This window comes from Leuciscus leuciscus (genome assembly GCF_965113295.1).
Source record: "Leuciscus leuciscus genome assembly, chromosome: 2".
Lineage (NCBI taxonomy): Eukaryota > Metazoa > Chordata > Actinopteri > Cypriniformes > Leuciscidae > Leuciscus > Leuciscus leuciscus.
In genome coordinates this window covers 7396525-7416084 of record NC_138726.1, presented here as the reverse complement: position 1 = coordinate 7416084, position 19560 = coordinate 7396525, and the positions used below count along the sequence as shown (strand labels likewise).

Genomic DNA, 19560 nt, shown 5'->3' with positions numbered 1-19560 from the left:
GCATTGAAAAGTCATTATTTTGAAAACACTACATTGCACTTAGTTTATTATTTCAGATGCCTTTTTAAAAAACTACAATTGAAAAATGTATATAATATATATAAAATTCAACACGCCAAAGTGGCTAGTAGGAGTGACTGTGTTACACGCCACTGAAAGCCTATTGGCTAGTAGGAGTGACTGTGTTACACGCCACTGAAAGCCTATTGTAAGTGTTTATATGTTAGAGCAGGCAGAATGTTTATCTCCGAAAATTGCGCACAAACGTCACTCGCCCGTGCTTGCCTCGTCATATCCATTAATAGAGAGAAGTTGCTCCGGCTATTTTGGCACGTGTCTGATGTGGGAGTGACAGAGGTTAGTTTCACAACGACCGAGAAAGCAGCTAAATCTCCAAACTCCCGGGAATCCCCCATTTTAAAATAAACCCGACTAAAGTCAGCTGACAAAAATAGAACGCGACAGAGCTCTATCGCTCAATAAAACAAGAATCAATATTGTGTTCTTTTTTTTTTTTTTTTTTAGGGTTGTTTTTTTTTTTTTAGGGAGATAGGGTTGAGGGATTTGAAATGTCATAAAAGTGACGTGGAGATAGTGAATTTATTACTCAACAGGTACGTTATTTTATTGAACAGATAAAGTGTAGCTTTCAGAGTTCATTGTAAAGCATTATCTATTGTAAAAGGTCATTTATCTGCACAGTCACGCAGAGTCGAAGCACAACCAAAACAATGTTCTTCTGCAAAATGCCTGCAGTTTTGTTTTTAACCGGTAGAGGGCCAAAAGTTACATAGTGTACCATTAAGTGAAAAATAAATAAAATAAAAACATTGCACATGGTTGTCCTTTTTAATTAATGCAGCAAATAATGTTATAATGTTAAAAAGGGAAACAAAATGCATTGTTTGAATTAACTTAAAATATTCAAACTTTGAATATCTGTAATGTGTGAAACATTGTTTAGTTTTATTTGATGCAGTGCCTGTTGTGTGTTTTCTGAGGCCAGCATAATTATTCCTTGAAATAACTTAGTAAGATCAATATGCATATATATATTTTTTTTTTCTTCCTTTTTATGTTTCAATTTTATAAATGGCTACAAATTATTTAGTAAATAATTTCTCCTGTATTTTGTGTGTGCTTTTCATTTATATTTTACTTTCTTTGTAATGTTTTTTCCATAAAAAAAAAAATTATAATAAAAAAAAAAAAATCACACACACACACACACACACACACACACACACACACACACACACACACACACACACACACACACACACACACACACACACACACACACACACACACACACACACACACACACACCCTTCCATCACAGGAATAAATTACATTTTAAAACACATTACAAGTGAAAACATATATTTCAAATTGTAATAATATTCCACAACATTGATGTTTTTACTGTATTTTTTATTAAATAAAGCCTTGATGAGAATTATAGACTTCTTTCAAAGACATTAAAATAATCATAATTATTTCAAACTTTTGTGTATTAACATATCTCAAGCAAAGTAACACTTTGAATAACTTTTAGAACAGTCCATTTTAATTAAATGTCCATTGTCAATTTGTTGCTTTGTTGCAAAGTGCTATAAATACAGCAAGCATGACTGCAAAGGTGACCGTGATCAGTAAGGCCGCTGGAACAGCTGCAAATCAGAAAAGAGATAACAGTAAATACAAGACAGCTTTGGGGTTTAAAGTCACCATGAAATCAAAATGGACAAATTCTTATTTCTTAGGTGTTAGGTTTGGTGTATCCAGAAAGAGCAACATACTTGTTTTGCATCTGTTTTTCTAATTCCTTCATGGACAATGCCATGGGATCCTGATGCCAGTAAAGAGTCAAAGGATCCTGAAAAACACACAACAGCATGATACTGAACTGCTTGTGACTGAACACACCTGTGCAGATCAGGTGAGGAACCAACCAGTGTGAAGATTACAAATAAAATCAGTAAACAGGCTGAAATTGACACATGTGAAAAATGAGCAGGTTTTGCATTTAAGTTCATGTTCCTGCTGAGCCAATTTCCAAGAACACTAGAGAGATTACAAGCACAGTCCTGATATGCTGTTACATAGAAGTCACACAGTTATTATCTTATATTTAATATCTGTATTTATTTATTTCCATTTATATTCTTCCTTTTTTTAGCTTTCTCTAAAATAAAGAAAAATGAATAGCAAATTATTAGAAACATCTCTGTGAATGACTATTAGAGCAGCACCTACTAATCGATAGAATTAAAGATGAAAATAGTACAACAAATATAATTTTCAGATTTTTAAGCAGTTAATGTCAAATCAGATTTATAACCAAGTAATAACAAAAAGAATAGAACATAGAAAATAACAGATGGCATGATAACATGAACCAAAGTAATAATGACTCACTGTCATCAAAACTGGAGAGATCTGGCACCGGCGGCAACTCTTGATCCTGGAGGGACCTGGGACACACAGACACTCCAGATCTTCACAGACCTGGCCTGGCAGACACACCAACTCAGGTTCAGCAGGATCTGCATCCGGCGTTTGCTTGATCCTGGAGGGACCTGGGACACACAGAGACTAACGCGGGTCGGGCAGATATTTACCGCCACTATCCTCGGGCCAGGCCCCTTATCAAGCATTTGTGTTTTTTAAATCATTACTTTATTAACCTACCTGGGTGGGGAGAAAGCTATGCCATGATCAGAAATATTATATATATTTTTAGCAAAGTAGGCCTAAGTAACAAATGTGTACAAAGTCAAGTCAAGTCAAGTTCTTTCTGCGCTAACTTCAAAAACGCGAACCAGCGAGAATGCTGATGGCGTGCACATGCGTATTACGAGTTAAGTCTATAGGGATGTGCGTTTGAATATACTGTATGTGCGCTGGCGTGTAGTCCTTCCCTACAAATCAACCCTCAACATACTACTTGTCTGGCCTTAAAATTAATAATACAGAATTTTATCGCTTCCACGTAGCCACGCAAACCCGAATTATCCCGACAACGCTTTATCTGTAGATAGGTAAAGGGAGGGGAGGGAGGCCTTCACAGGGAAGAGCCTAGTTGACATTTTAGGACTGCGCTGTCGACGCGTCCAAGCGCCGGTCCTTCATCAGATCTGGATACAGCCTGGATCCGGCGGACTGCGGTAAACCTCGGGATAAACAGAGAGAGACTAATATTAGCGTAGACGCCATTCTTCTTATGATGTAACGAGTACATCAGGATTTATGGGAAGTGTTCCCGGTTCTGGCTGACCTAATCTATGCAGCCTAACATTGAATTATAAAAGTCTATAATGTGTTATGTGTATGCTAGGTCAAAGAGATGTGTTTTTAGTCTAGCTTTGAACTGACAGAGTGTGTCTGCTTCCCAGACAATGTTAGGAAGACTGTTCCAAAGTTTTGGTGCTGAATAGGAAAAGGATCTACCGCCAGCAGTTGATTTTGATATTCTAGGTATTATCAACTGGCCGGAATTTTGAGATCGCAATAGATGTGAAGGACTATAATGCGTTAAGAGCTCGCTCAAGTACTGCGGAGCTAAACCATTTAGTGCTTTGTAAGTAATCAGCAATATTTTAAAATTGATGCGATGTTTAATAGGCAGACAGTGCAGTGTTGACAGAACCGGGCTAATATGGTCATACTTCCTGGTTCTGGTAATAACTCGAGCTGCTGCGTTTTGGACTAGCTGTAGTTTGTTTATTAAGCGTGCAGGGCAACCACCCACTAGACTAGAGCATTACAATAATCCAGCCTTGAGGTCATGAACGCATGAACTAATTGTTCCGCATTTGTCAATGAGAGCATATGGCGTAATTTAGATATATTTTTAAGATGGAAAAATGCGGTTTTACAGATACTAGACACGTGACTTTCAAATGAAAGATTGGTATCAAAGAGCACACCCAGGTTCCTAACCGACGACGAAGACTTAACAGAGCAGCCATCAAGTGTTAGACAGTATTCTAGATTATTACGTGTGGGAGTTTAGGCGCTGTGTGACGTGTGCGCAGACTGGTGCATAGATATATACACTAGATGTCGCCTTGGCTACGGTTTCTTTCCAATGAACTGCAGTAGCCAAGGCGACATCTAGTGTATATATCTATGCACCAGTCTGCGCAAACGTCACACAGCGCGCCCTCAGATCACTTGGACGTGGCTGTGTTCAAGAGGTAAAAACGATATAAATACTGTTCGTTTTCTCACACAAACCGCTCGTTTCGTGTCTTAGGTCATCAGTGTGTACTTACGATGGGGAATTGTTTAATTTGGACAATGGGGAATTGTTTTAATTTGGACTCTGTGCATGCTCTTTGAGACAGTGACCACAGACCTGCATTATATGACTGACAGACAAGAACGGTTTGACCTAAAATTATCAAAATTGAAACTACTGCGGAAAAAAAGACACCTACATCTTGAATGCCCTTGAGGTAAGCTAAAACATACCAAAATTTAATTTCAAAGTGAACTATCCCTTTAAATGCACTCCCTGATGCGATACTGTAGTAGATGGTTGCATAATTTTGTCCCTGATATTATCAATCTTATAAGTGAAGAAGTTCATAAAGTCATTACTGCTGTGTTGCTTGGAAACTTCTGGGCTTGAAGCTTTCTTTTTAGTTAGTTTAGCCAATGTTTCAAATAAATACCTAGGATTATGTTTATTTTCTTCTAATAGGTTTGAAAAATAAGCAGATCTAGCAGCTTTTAAGTAATCGAGCTCTCCTTCCATGAAATCCGAAATACCTCTAGTTTTGTTTTCTTCCAGTTGTGCTCCATTTTTCTGACTGCTCGCTTAAGGGTCTGAGTGTGCTCGTTGTACCACGGCGTTGGACTATTTTATTTAATCTTCTTTAAGCGCAACGGAGCAACTGTGTCTAAAGTGCTGGAAAAGAGAGAGTTAAAAGTTTCTGTTGCAATATCAAGTTCTTCTAAGCTATCTGGGATGCTGAGATGATGAAACTGATTAGGAAGATTATTGATAAAGCAATCTTTAGTGGCAGAAGTGATCGATCTAACATATTTATAACACAGAGTCGGCTTTGCAGCTTTGGCTAAATGTAATTTACATGAGACTAGATAATGATCTGAGATGGCATTGCTCTGCTGCAGAATTTCAACGGCATCAACATCTATTCCATGTGATAATATTAGATATAGAGTATGATTACGACAATGAGTAGGTCCTGACACATGTTGTCTAACTCCAATTGAGTTTACAATGTCTTTAAATGGCAATCCCAATGCATCTTTTTCATTATCTATGTGTATATTAAAATCACCAACAATTAGTACTTTATCTGCAGTCAATATTAATTCTGATAGAAAGTCCGCAAATTCTTTGATAAAATCTTTATGGTGCCCTGGTGGCCTGTATACAGTAGCCAGCACAAATCTCAAACGTGATTTATCGTTTACACTATATATTTTTACATTAAGCACCAACACTTCAAAAGAAGTATATTTAAAACTAGATTTCTTAGTGGTTTTGAAAATATTACTATAAATTACAGCAACACCTCCCCCTTTGCGTTTCAGACGAGGTTCATGTTTATAACAGTAATCTTGCGGGGTGGACTCATTTAAAGTAATGTAATCGTTTGGTTTTAGCCAGGTTTCTGTCAAACACAGCACATCTAGGTTATTATCTGAAATCATATCATTAAAGGGATACTCCACCGTTTTTTCATATTAAACTATGTTATTCCCTTAACTAAGACGAGTTGATACATACCTCTCTCATCTCAGTGCGTGCACTTAATAGCTCTGGTGCGCGGTGACACTTTGATAGCACTTAGCTTAGCCCAGTATATTCAATGGTATCTAACAGCAATGAATTTAGAAGTGACCAAACACCTCAACGTTTTCCCTATTTAAAAACAGTTACACGAGTAGTTATACGACCAAGTAGGGTGACACAAAATAAAACGTGGCGCTTTTCTAAGCGGGTTAAAAAGGATAACTATAATGTATGGCGGAATAGCACTTTTGGGAGTACTTCGACTGCCCCAGGTCAGGTCTGCCCCAAAAACTTTTCCAATTGTCTATGAATTCTATATTACTACGCGGACACCAATTAGACAGCCAGCCATTGAGTGAACACAATCTACTAACTATCTCATCACTCCTGCGAACAGGAAGGGGGCCTTAGAATAATGATCTTTGAGAATTTACGATTAGCATTAGCCAGCACTTTTAAATTTGCTTTGATGTCAGGCGCTCTGGCTCCCGGCAAACATGTGACTATGGTGGCTGGTGTCTCTATTTTCACGCTCCGTGTGATCGAATCACCAATTACTAGGGCACAAGCAACAGAATTCTCAGTGGGTGTTTCAGTGAGCGGGGCAAATCGATTTGTTATGGTAATCGGAACGGAAGAGTGGTTTTTTGATCCGCGACTAGAGCGATCCCTCACTGTCACCCATTTGCGAATTACTAGCGTGTTGTGCTAATAATAACGGAAGCTAACGATGTCAGGTTAATTTGAGATGTTGGGTAAGCTGTATTTAGTAGTATAAACAACTAGAAATGATAGTAAATGATGGTTCAAAACAGAAAGAAATACGAGGCTAAGACGGAGCTTACAGCACCGAAGCAAACAAACTCACAGCAGGCAGCGAGGTAGAGAGGAGCAATCGATCAGTGATGAGCAATCGATCAGTGAAAGCCTGATCTCCTTAGATGGAGATCAGGGGATGTATGGCCCCTCAACGGGTACCCGGGTGTCTCCCGGATAGGGTGCTGAAAACCACCACTGAAGCAAGAGCGCCCTCAACTAAGCGCCTCTACGCTCAGATATGGAGGGTGTTCTCTGGCTGGTGCGCTGCACGGAGCCTGGACCCCTACTCTTGCGAGGTACCAAGTATACTCACCTTTTTACAAGAGCTCATGGACGCGGTGTCACACCCACTCCACGCTCAAAGTATATGTGGCAGCCATAACAGCATTCCAAGCTCTTGTGGCCGGACAATCACTGGGAAGAAGCAACCTCGTCATCCGCTTCCTTAAATAGCACTTTTGGGAGTACTTCGACTCGGCGCAGTAAAAAGTCACGCCTGATCCTCTTCCTCTCACTTCTGTCAATAGTGGGAGAGGAAGAGGATCAGGCGTGACTTTTTACTGCGCCGAGTCGAAGTACTCCCAAAAGTGCTATTAAGGAAGCGGATGACGAGGTCGCTTCTTCCCAGTGATTGTCCGGCCACAAGAGCTTGGAATGCTGTTATGGCTGCCACATATACTTTGAGCGTGGAGTGGGTGTGACCCGTGTCCATGAGCTCTTGTAAAAAGGTGAGTATACTTGGTACCTCGCAAGAGTAGGGATCCAGGCTCCGTGCAGCGCACCAGCCAGAGAACACCCTCCATATCTGAGCGTAGAGGCGCTTAGTTGAGGGCGCTCTTGGGTACCCGGGTGTCTCCCGGATAGGGTGCTGAAAACCACCACTGAAGCAAGAGCGCCCTCAACTAAGCGCCTCTACGCTCAGATATGGAGGGTGTTCTCTGGCTGGTGCGCTGCACGGAGCCTGGACCCCTACTCTTGCGAGGTACCAAGTATACTCACCTTTTTACAAGAGCTCATGGACGCGGTGTCACACCCACTCCACGCTCAAAGTATATGTGGCAGCCATAACAGCATTCCAAGCTCTTGTGGCCGGACAATCACTGGGAAGAAGCGACCTCGTCATCCGCTTCCTTAAATAGCACTTTTGGGAGTACTTCGACTCGACGCAGTAAAAAGTCACGCCTGATCCTCTTCCTCTCACTTCTGTCAATAGTGGGAGAGGAAGAGGATCAGGCGTGACTTTTTACTGCGCCGAGTCGAAGTACTCCCAAAAGTGCTATTAAGGAAGCGGATGACGAGGTCGCTTCTTCCCAGTGATTGTCCGGCCACAAGAGCTTGGAATGCTGTTATGGCTGCCACATATACTTTGAGCGTGGAGTGGGTGTGACCCGTGTCCATGAGCTCTTGTAAAAAGGTTAGTATACTTGGTACCTCGCAAGAGTAGGGATCCAGGCTCCGTGCAGCGCACCAGCCAGAGAACACCCTCCATATCTGAGCGTAGAGGCGCTTAGTTGAGGGCGCTCTTGGGTACCCGGGTGTCTCCCGGATAGGGTGCTGAAAACCACCACTGAAGCAAGAGCGCCCTCAACTAAGCGCCTCTACGCTCAGATATGGAGGGTAATATGCATAACAGCATTCCAAGCTCTTGTGGCCGGACAATCACTGGGAAGAAGCGACCTTGTCATCCGCTTCCTTAAATAGCACTTTTGGGAGTACTTCGACTCAGCACAGTAAAAAGTCACGCCTGATCCTCTTCCTCTCACTTCTGTCAATAGTGGGAGAGGAAGAGGATCAGGCGTGACTTTTTACTGCGCCGAGTCGAAGTACTCCCAAAAGTGCTATTAAGGAAGCGGATGACGAGGTCGCTTCTTCCCAGTGATTGTCCGGCCACAAGAGCTTGGAATGCTGTTATGGCTGCCACATATACTTTGAGCGTGGAGTGGGTGTGACCCGTGTCCAAGAGCTCTTGTAAAAAGGTGAGTATACTTGGTACCTCGCAAGAGTAGGGGTCCAGGCTCCGTGCAGCGCACCAGCCAGAGAACACCCTCCATATCTGAGCGTAGAGGCGCTTAGTTGAGGGCGCTCTTGGGTACCCGGGTGTCTCCCGGATAGGGTGCTGAAAACCACCACTGAAGCAAGAGCGCCCTCAACTAAGCGCCTCTACGCTCAGATATGGAGGGTGTTCTCTGGCTGGTGCGCTGCACGGAGCCTGGACCCCTACTCTTGCGAGGTACCAAGTATACTCACCTTTTTATAAGAGCTCATGGACGCGGGTCACACCCACTCCACGCTCAAAGTATATGTGGCAGCCATAACAGCATTCCAAGCTCTTGTGGCCGGACAATCACTGGGAAGAAGCGACCTCGTCATCCGCTTCCTTAAATAGCACTTTTGGGAGTACTTCGACTCGGCACAGTAAAAAGTCACGCCTGATCCTCTTCCTCTCACTTCTGTCAATAGTGGGAGAGGAAGAGGATCAGGCGTGACTTTTTACTGCGCCGAGTCGAAGTACTCCCAAAAGTGCTATTAAGGAAGCGGATGACGAGGTCGCTTCTTCCCAGTGATTGTCCGGCCACAAGAGCTTGGAATGCTGTTATGGCTGCCACATATACTTTGAGCGTGGAGTGGGTGTGACCCGTGTCTATGAGCTCTTGTAAAAAGGTGAGTATACTTGGTACCTCGCAAGAGTAGGGGTCCAGGCTCCGTGCAGCGCACCAGCCAGAGAACACCCTCCATATCTGAGCGTAGAGGCGCTTAGTTGAGGGCGCTCTTGCTTCAGTGGTGGTTTTCAGCACCCTATCCGGGAGACACCCGGGTACCCGTTGAGGGGCCATACATCCCCTGATCTCCATCTAAGGAGATCAGGCTTTCACTGATCGATTGCTCATCACTGATCGATTGCTCCTGTCTACCTCGCTGCCTGCTGTGAGTTTGTTTGCTTCGGTGCTGTAAGCTCTGTCTTAGCCTCGTATTTCTTTCTGTTTTGAACCATCATTTACTATCATTTCTAGTTGTTTATACTACTAAATACAGCTTACCCAACATCTCAAATTAACCTGACATCGCTAGCTTCCGTTATTATTAGCACAACACGCTAGTAATTCGCTAGCCTGTTAACGCGCCACCCGTGCGCTCAGTTATTTATTTATCTTTTCTCTCGCGCGCCTGCGCCTTTGAGTTCATAAAAAGCCCAGGTGAGTAAGAATCAGTCAACAAACACGGTGAGTCATGTCTTGTCCTGTTATTGTCACCTGCACTTCATGTCACATGTTTAGCATAGCCTTCTCTGTCGGCAATATAGGATTTATATGTGATAAATGCAAGGAGACAGTTAGGCTGACGGAGAAGATTTCAGAACTAGAGACACGCATCCAAACTTTAATTGAGGATAGTAAGAGTGCTAGAGCTTTAGATACTATTTTGGATGCGCCTAGCATAGTGAACTCTTTACATGATGTGGTTCCGGCTGAATTAGTGCCTGCGCAGCAAGGCAAATGGGTGACAGTGAGGGATCGCTCTAGTCGCGGATCAAAAAACTCTTCCGTTCCGATTACCATAACAAATCGATTTGCCCCGCTCACTGAAACACCCACTGAGAATTCTGTTGCTTGTGCCCTAGTAATTGGTGATTCGATCACACGGAGCGTGAAAATAGAGACACCAGCCACCATAGTCACATGTTTGCCGGGAGCCAGAGCGCCTGACATCAAAGCAAATTTAAAAGTGCTGGCTAATGCTAATCGTAAATTCTCTAAGATCATTATTCTAAGGCCCCCTTCCTGTTCGCAGGAGTGATGAGATAGTTAGTAGATTGTGTTCACTCAATGGCTGGCTGTCTAATTGGTGTCCGCGTAATAATATAGAATTCATAGACAATTGGAAAAGTTTTTGGGGCAGACCTGACCTGGGGCAGTCGAAGTACTCCCAAAAGTGCTATTCCGCCATACATTATAGTTATCCTTTTTAACCCGCTTAGAAAAGCGCCACGTTTTATTTTGTGTCACCCTACTTGGTCGTATAACTACTCGTGTAACTGTTTTTAAATAGGGAAAACGTTGATGTGTTTGGTCACTTCTAAATTCATTGCTGTTAGATACCATTGAATATACTGGGCTAAGCTAAGTGCTATCAAAGTGTCACCGCGCACCAGAGCGATTAAGTGCACGCACTGAGATGAGAGAGGTATGTATCAACTCGTCTTAGTTAAGGGAATAACATAGTTTAATATGAAAAAACGGTGGAGTATCCCTTTAATGATATGATTTCAGATAATAACCTAGATGTGCTGTGTTTGACAGAAACCTGGCTAAAACCAAACGATTACATTACTTTAAATGAGTCCACCCCGCAAGATTACTGTTATAAACATGAACCTCGTCTGAAACGCAAAGGGGGAGGTGTTGCTGTAATTTATAGTAATATTTTCAAAACCACTAAGAAATCTAGTTTTAAATATACTTCTTTTGAAGTGTTGGTGCTTAATGTAAAAATATATAGTGTAAACGATAAATCACGTTTGAGATTTGTGCTGGCTACTGTATACAGGCCACCAGGGCACCATAAAGATTTTATCAAAGAATTTGCGGACTTTCTATCAGAATTAATATTGACTGCAGATAAAGTACTAATTGTTGGTGATTTTAATATACACATAGATAATGAAAAAGATGCATTGGGATTGCCATTTAAAGACATTGTAAACTCAATTGGAGTTAGACAACATGTGTCAGGACCTACTCATTGTCGTAATCATACTCTATATCTAATATTATCACATGGAATAGATGTTGATGCCGTTGAAATTCTGCAGCAGAGCAATGCCATCTCAGATCATTATCTAGTCTCATGTAAATTACATTTAGCCAAAGCTGCAAAGCCGACTCCGTGTTATAAATATGTTAGATCGATCACTTCTGCCACTAAAGATTGCTTTATCAATAATCTTCCTAATCAGTTTCATCATCTCAGCATCCCAGATAGCTTAGAAGAACTTGATATTGCAACAGAAACTTTTAACTCTCTCTTTTCCAGCACTTTAGACACAGTTGCTCCGTTGCGCTTAAAGAAGATTAAATAAAATAGTCCAACGCCGTGGTACAACAAGCACACTCAGACCCTTAAGAGAGCAGCCAGCAAAATGGAGCGCAACTGGAAGAAAACAAAACTAGAGGTATTTCGGATTTCATGGAAGGAGAGCTCGATTACTTATAGAGAGGCTTTAAAAGCTGCTAGATCTGCTTATTTTTCAAACCTATTAGAAGAAAATAAACATAATCCTAGGTATTTATTTGAAACATTGGCTAAACTAACTAAAAAGAAAGCTTCAAGCCCAGAAGTTTCCAAGCAACACAGCAGTAATGACTTTATGAACTTCTTCACTTATAAGATTGATAATATCAGGGACAAAATTATGCAACCATCTACTACAGTATCGCATCAGGGAGTGCATTTAAAGGGATAGTTCACTTTGAAATTAAATTTTGGTATGTTTCAGCTTACCTCAAGGGCATCCAAGATGTAGGTGTCTTTTTTTCCGCAGTAGTTTCAATTTTGATATTTTTAGGTCAAACCATTCTTGTCTGTCAGTCATATAATGCAGGTCTGTGGTCACTGTCTCAAAGAGCATGCACAGAGTCCAAATTAAAACAATTCCCCATCGTCCAAATTAAACAATTCCCCATCGTAAATACACATTGATGACCTAAGACACGAAACGAGCGGTTTGTGTGAGAAAACGAACAGTATTTATATCGTTTTTACCTCTTGAACACAGCCACGTCCAAGTGATCTGAGGCGCGCTGTGTGACGTGTGCGCAGACTGGTGCATAGATATATACACTAGATGTCGCCTTGGCTACGGTTTCTTTCCAATGAACTGCAGTAGCCAAGGCGACATCTAGTGTATATATCTATGCACCAGTCTGCGCAAACGTCACACAGCGCGCCCTCAGATCACTTGGACGTGGCTGGAAGTATGACCATATTAGCCCGGTTCTGTCAACACTGCACTGGCTGCCTATTAAACATCTCATCAATTTTAAAATATTGCTGATTACTTACAAAGCACTAAATGGTTTAGCTCCGCAGTACTTGAGCGAGCTCTTAACGCATTATAGTCCTTCACATCTATTGCGATCTCAAAATTCCGGCCAGTTAATAATACCTAGAATATCAAAATCGACTGCTGGCGGTAGATCCTTTTCCTATTTAGCACCAAAATTTGGAACAGTCTTCTTAACATTGTCCGGGAAGCAGACACACTCTGTCAGTTCAAAGCTAGACTAAAAACATCTCTTTGACCTAGCATTCACATAATACATTATAGACTTCTATAATTCAATGTTAGGCTGCATAGATTAGGTCACCTGGAACCGGGAACACTTCCCATGAATCCTGATGTACTCGTTACATCATAATAAGAATGGCACCTACGCTAATTTTAGTGTCTTTGTTTATCCCAAGGTTTTCGCCTGGACCCGATGACAAAATATCTTCCTTTCTGTTCAGCAGAAGAAAGAAATTCATAAAGGATTGAAACAACATGAGGGTGAGTATATGATGACAGAATTTTCATTTTAAAGTGGAGTATCCCTTTAAAGCGATGTCAAATCAGATTTATAACTGTAAGTAATAACAAAAAGAATAGAACATAGAAAATAACAGATGGCATGATAACATGAACCAAAGTAATAATGACTCACTGTCATCAAAACTGGAGAGATCTGGCACCGGCGGCAACTCTTGATCCTGGAGGGACCTGGGACACACAGACACTCCAGATCTTAACAGACCTGGCCTGGCAGACACACCAACTCAGGTTCAGCAGGATCTACCTCAGGCGACCTTGAGTGTCCAGAAAGGCGTCAAATAAATAAAATGTATTATTATTATTATTATTAACATGGAGCTTGAAGATGTAAAGAAAAAAAGAAAAACAGGAGAATTAACTTTGAGCAAGTTTGGCTTTGTCGAATGCATTAAACCAGTCAAGTGTTTTTTTACGTTTCTTCATTCGGATCCATTTGCGATGTAAAAAAAAAAAAGACTTGCATCACAAACAATAAGTGTAGGCTATTGTGATTGTCAAAACATTTGGTAGCCTAACTAAACATAATTTTATTAAGTTTAGAGACAGCATGGTGCAATAATTGGTATAGGCTACTGCTTGTATTATTGCTTGATACAAATTTTACAATTTCAAATTAATTCTTGTGGTTTTATTCCGATCGATTAAATTTGGACACGTATTAGGTACAGTAGATACATGTAAATTTTTCTAGCCAACTTACGTGCTATGGTCATTAAATGGCTTTCCTGAGGTAATTGTAACGTTATGTGACGTAGCTTACTCCAGCTATTTTATTGACCTCTTTCCACGGTTGAAAAATACTGATTGGTCGATATTATGTATGAGGCATATACATTTCAGTAAGTTGTACTGTATCTTTCAACATACCTATTGATCATTCGTGTTTATTTACTATTAACTAGTAGGCTAGTAAAGAGAGATGATCGGTTCACATGCCGCTTGAACTGAGGCGGTACAGCGATCTGTCACATTTAAAAGCGGCAAAACGGTAGCCTATTCATTGTTTGAATTTGGTAATAAAATTGACAGAATCTGAGAGCTGAGAATTTGTGTCATATCAAAAGTAACCGGCTCTGTCTTTTCTGTTGTGTCCTCTTTAGTTCGCAATTTTTCTCTGTGTGAGAAAATGGATGTGTGGCTGTGAGAGCGTGTGAAAAGGGCCAATGGTGTGAGTCTCACGCTAAACGCTTGAGAGTTGGCAGCTCTGATATAGCATGCTAATATATGAGACTGAACTCCAGCAGCAGCTGTTTGTGACTGAACACATCTGTGCAGATCAGGTGAGGAACCAACAGGAGTAGAGACGGAAAAATTAAACTAACAAGAGAAATATCATGCTGAAATGAATCATAGGTTAGCAGAGTATGATCTTAGAACACAGCATGTTAAAAAGAAAAGAATAATAAAACAGAATAAAAGCCACCCAGAGCAAGACGTTTTTAAAACAGGAAACGCAGCAAACCATATAAACCAAGAATAGGGGATCAGAAAAAATATCATACATTTCAGGGTAGTCAGAGTGGTCCTAGCCGCTGGAAAAAGAATAAACAGAGCCCAGGTAATAATGACTCACCGTTTTGCATCTCGGATAGGCATTGGCTGGGATTTGCCAAGATACTGGACACTGTTCGGGTCCTATCATTGGAAGATCTTCTTTACAGCCTTACAAAATCTCCGGAAAAAGGCACGCACTGCTTTCTTCTTCCTTCCTTTAGTTTTTTCTAAAATGAAGAAAAACGATTAGCAAATTATTAGAAACATCTCTGTGAATGACTATTAAAGCTGCACGTACTAATCAATACAATTAAAGATGAAAATAGTACAACAAATATAATTTTCTGAATTTTAAGCAGTTACTTAAAGTGATGTCAAATCAGATTTATAACCGAAAGTAACAGAGAAAATAACAGATGGCATAAATAACATGAACCAAAGCAATAATGACTCACTGTCAACAAACATTGATTCGAAACATCTTTTTTTTTTAGCACAGATTACAGCTGAATGATTCACTAGTAAAACTGTCCTAAGCTGCTTTATGCTGCTATTTATTATGAAAAATGAGCAGGTTTTGCATTTAAGTTCATGTTCCTGCTGAGTCAATTTCCAAGAACACTAGAGAGATTACAATCCTGATATGCAGTTACATAGAAGTCACACAGTTATTATCTTCTATTTAATATCTGTATTTATGTCCATTTATATAAACACAGGGCTGCCAACTTTTGAGTTTAGCTTGGAGTGAGAATTGTGGGGGGGGGTATTCTTGTGGTTTTATTCCGATCTTGATTCAATTTGGATACGCATTAGGTACAGTAGATGTTAATTTTTCTCAAGAAAGAAAATCTCACCTAATGCTGTAAACATAGGCTACAGAGAGCCCAGTCAGCTGGTATAATTAAAGGTTAAAAAATAACAACTCATATTAAATATAGGCGTCTGCATTTTTTTATTACAACAACAACTTTATAATATTTGAATGATATAGTACGTCTCACTTATTTCCGGTTATGTTTACTTTCAATGTACTGTGGTCAATGAGTTGAACAAACGCCACCTAAAATGAGTGTCCCATAAAACACAGTGATAATCTGCATTCTCGTGTATGTAAGTGCGCTGAACTCTCTAACCGGAAACTCCTGATATGTACGAACTAGAACGCGAGTAATCCATTGACATGCTACATGTAAATTATATTATTTGTATTGTCCTGTAAAAATAATGCAGTTCATTTATTCAAACTATTAAGCATTTATGAGCAAGAAACTAATGCGTAAACGGCAATCTCATCGTTTTGATTTCAGCAAATAAGTTTGAGCAAATGAAGATGTGATTAATATTCATGAACCTGGTAGCTCATCAATCCTTAGTGTGGTTTATATTGTTATTAGTAGCAGAATTCGTAGTAGTATTATTATCTTATCAGTATTATTGTTGTTTTTTAGGTTTTTTTTACAGAAACACTGACCGACAATGTCTTAAGCAATTCCAGTCCTAATTTCAGTTAAAATGACAAATATGCATTCTTAAGTTCTCATTCATACTGTTACCAAGTGTGAGTTGAGTGAGAAGTCACCCAGTAATCGTGTCCCACTTTTATTTCTGCATACATGTGAGTTTTGATTTGTATTAATGTCCTAAGTTACCTGGTTTGTTCTGCGCAGGTACATCTGCCGGGATGTCACAATACAAAAAAGTCCTGGCCAAATGATAAGCAGCATTGTTATCGATCGTTGGCTCATTCTCAAGCTCATCTGTGGCTGGAGTCGGCTCCTGTCTGGGTGTTTGTGGACTCTGCTGTGATAACACAGCAGCACTGGTCGATGGTTGAGCGTAATCAAGCATTAGCATACTATCAAGCGCACTGCTGCTCTCCTTCTCCTCAGGCAAGTAGTCTAATGCATCCACGAACACATCGCATCTGCTGCTCTCCTTCTCCTCAGGCAAGTGCTCTAATGTGTCCACGAACACATCGCTGCCGTTGATCTCCCTCTCCACAGGTAAGTACTCATTTAAACTAATACAATGAGACCTGGACAGAAGATCGCAAAGAAAGAGCATAGGTTATTGTATTGCCCAAACTTCTCTCCTTGTTCATATATGCATCCCCCCTCTCCCTACTCCCTTCCCCGATTCAAGTCACTAAAAGTTCACTGAGAATGTCTATATATTATATCACATATGATGTAACTTGTGAATCTATTGTTTTTCCTTTTCATGTTTGGTATCATTTTAAATGTCACAGTGCGATTGGTAAAATGGTCTTAATTTCATTGCAGTCATCTGTATTACGAGAAAGATTGAAAACTCAGGAGAATCCTGTTCTCCTCTTTGGGCGGTGTCTCTTCACGATATCTGATAATTCTCCCCTCTCCCCCGAAACCAGGTGTTACCCCCGGGGTACATGAATTGACCCAAAACAACAAAAAAATATATATATATATTTGTACAAGCCTTTTGTTTTGGTCTGGGTATATAATGGTAAGTGGCAGAGCAGTCTTTGGAAACCTGTAACTCTAATGTGCGGTTTTAAAGAACCTCTATAAAGCCAAAACAATCTCTGTTACCTTAAATTATACGTTTATCTCGGTAAAGCTGCTTTGAAACAATCTACATTGTTAAAAGCGCTATATAAATGAAGATGACTTGACTCGTAACCAGTAAAACGCCCATACAGTGCTGTGTCAGTGTTTTCCCAAGTCTTACACTTGGAACACACTCACACACCACTGTGTCTCTGTCGGGAATGCATTGCTTACTCTTAAGAGTCATCTTTGAGTAATTGATGTCATGTATTTATTATTTCTGAATTGGCTTTTAATCATTTACTTGTGTAATTGGCATGATACATTTTTACCTGACAAATAAAATGTTATATTTGAATTATTCTGCATTATTCTGAAATCATTATTTCTAGTAGATTAATGGTGTTTTGCAAATCTCCTCCAGGATAGATCAAACCGAAGGCACTAATGAATGGAGCATGGAGCACATCATTAGGGAGACCTTCTGATTTTTATGGATTCAATTTGAAATGTAATATGCAAAATGACAATGCAATGTGTAAAATGACAATGCATTTCTGTATTTAAATTTACATTTTCCATTACATTTGTGCAACGTTTGGTGCAAAATGAAACTTCAATTATATAATTTAAATCTGCATATTAAACATATTACTAGTTTTAATATGTAAATTGAATACATATTTTAACACTTTATAAGTTACAAAATTAGTCAAGCAAAAACTGTAGCAAAATTAATATTTAAATGTTATTTTTCTTAAATTGCATTTACACTTACAGTTAAGACACTTGCGATTGCATTTTCATTAAATGTCCCGCAATGAATGTAGCAAAATTCAGTGTGCAAATTGAAAATGCATTCCAATTTGGGGTCAGTAATATTCTTTCTTTCTTTTTTTAAAAGAAATTAATAGGCTATATTATGGGGAAACAATTTTATTTTAATTGTTTGGTTATTCCTTCCTGCCGTCGAGCCATTATACTCACTGAAATAACTATATTTGGCTCGAGAGCCTCGGTTCGCGAGCAGACTGTGGAATACCTGCGTTTACACTAACGTTAGAGCATTTTCATTTTAAAACGCATAACTTTTGATACGGTTAAAGTCACGTCTGCCGTCCACACACACTACTCCGGAGTTTTAGACGCCCGTCCGAAGCAAGACACACTTTTGATTAATTTTGAAAAAGAGCAGGGGCTCGAGCACCCAAAAAAACGCTGAAAAGACATTCACGTCAGTTACCTTGGTTCACACCGTTGGACGCTGTCCTTGGGCAGGGTCCGGGGCTTTACTTTCAAAAACACGTAGTCTGTACTCTCCATCTCCGAGGCTGCGTTTTCAAAATGCATTTAACTACTGTGTCAAAAGAGTGTTTGCACTACAAAAGTATCAAATTCTGATAATCGCTGGACAGACCTTCTCTCTGCCTGTGACGTAATAAACAGAACTGTCTGGCGCGCCTGTGACGTCACATGGCCGCGCAGTTTTTCTCGATTGTTTACAATCAAATACTGGTACTTGAGACACAATGACCACAATGTAACTCATTCACCATCCCCCTGAACCAATTCTGCTAAACTACAAGCACAATTCCTGCTTTACACTCAAATTGCAGTTCTAAAACACACTTTTTTCAAAACACTACACACAATTCTCTGCATTTGGCACAATTTTCATGCAGAAAATCTCTTGTTTTCACAAGGAACACACTGCCATTCAAATATGCACACTGACTCATCACATGGGCAAACACCCATCACACAGTTTTACAATTAGCAATCAGAGCTTTAGCATAAAAGGGCAACAGGTCAGCTCTTCAATGGAGCAATGGATGCCAACATTGGATTTAAAAATTTTTTTTTTACTGTAACTGTATACATTCAATTCTTCTGTTGTTTTGTATGTAGACCACTGTATGTAGAACTTTGTGTTGGTTGGGATGTACACTGTGTACATTGTTTTTGTGGGAAAAATAAAATGTATTTTTTACCATGTATTTGTGTGTTCTGTGTATAAAAACAATATTCTCAAATATTTTACAGCACACTTATGTATGTACTGTCTGTAGTAAGTGAACACTGAACAAAAAAAAGGCCTAAGTCATTATGATGAATGGAGAAGAAGTGTTTTCCATTCATCATAGTGTTTTACATTGAGCACATCAGTGTTCAACTGGTTCTTATAAATGTCTATTCATATGATGGTTTGTGTGTGTCATTTGAAAACCAAATACCATTTTGATAAGAAATAACAATGTTTTGAATGTAAAGTTTAATTTTGCAGGAGAATTGAGGGGTTTTGGTGTGTGTGTTTTTTTGATTTGTGTGTAGAGTTCTGAGAATATGAGGCATGC

General features: G+C 40.0%; 1 protein-coding gene across 1 annotated transcript; it reads right to left on the bottom strand.

The window, feature by feature from the left end:
- Positions 1-526: 526 nt before the first annotated feature.
- LOC309493016 (uncharacterized protein) lies at positions 527-19560 on the bottom strand. Its single transcript, XM_082162079.1, has 6 exons — positions 18450-19560; positions 16328-16713; positions 14755-14902; positions 13350-13435; positions 2422-2582; positions 527-1673 (listed from the first exon to the last, which is right to left on the bottom strand). The coding sequence occupies exons 1-3, from the start codon at positions 18554-18556 to the stop codon at positions 14820-14822; spliced, it is 576 nt and encodes a 191-aa protein (XP_082018205.1). The 5' UTR covers positions 18557-19560; the 3' UTR covers positions 527-1673; positions 2422-2582; positions 13350-13435; positions 14755-14819.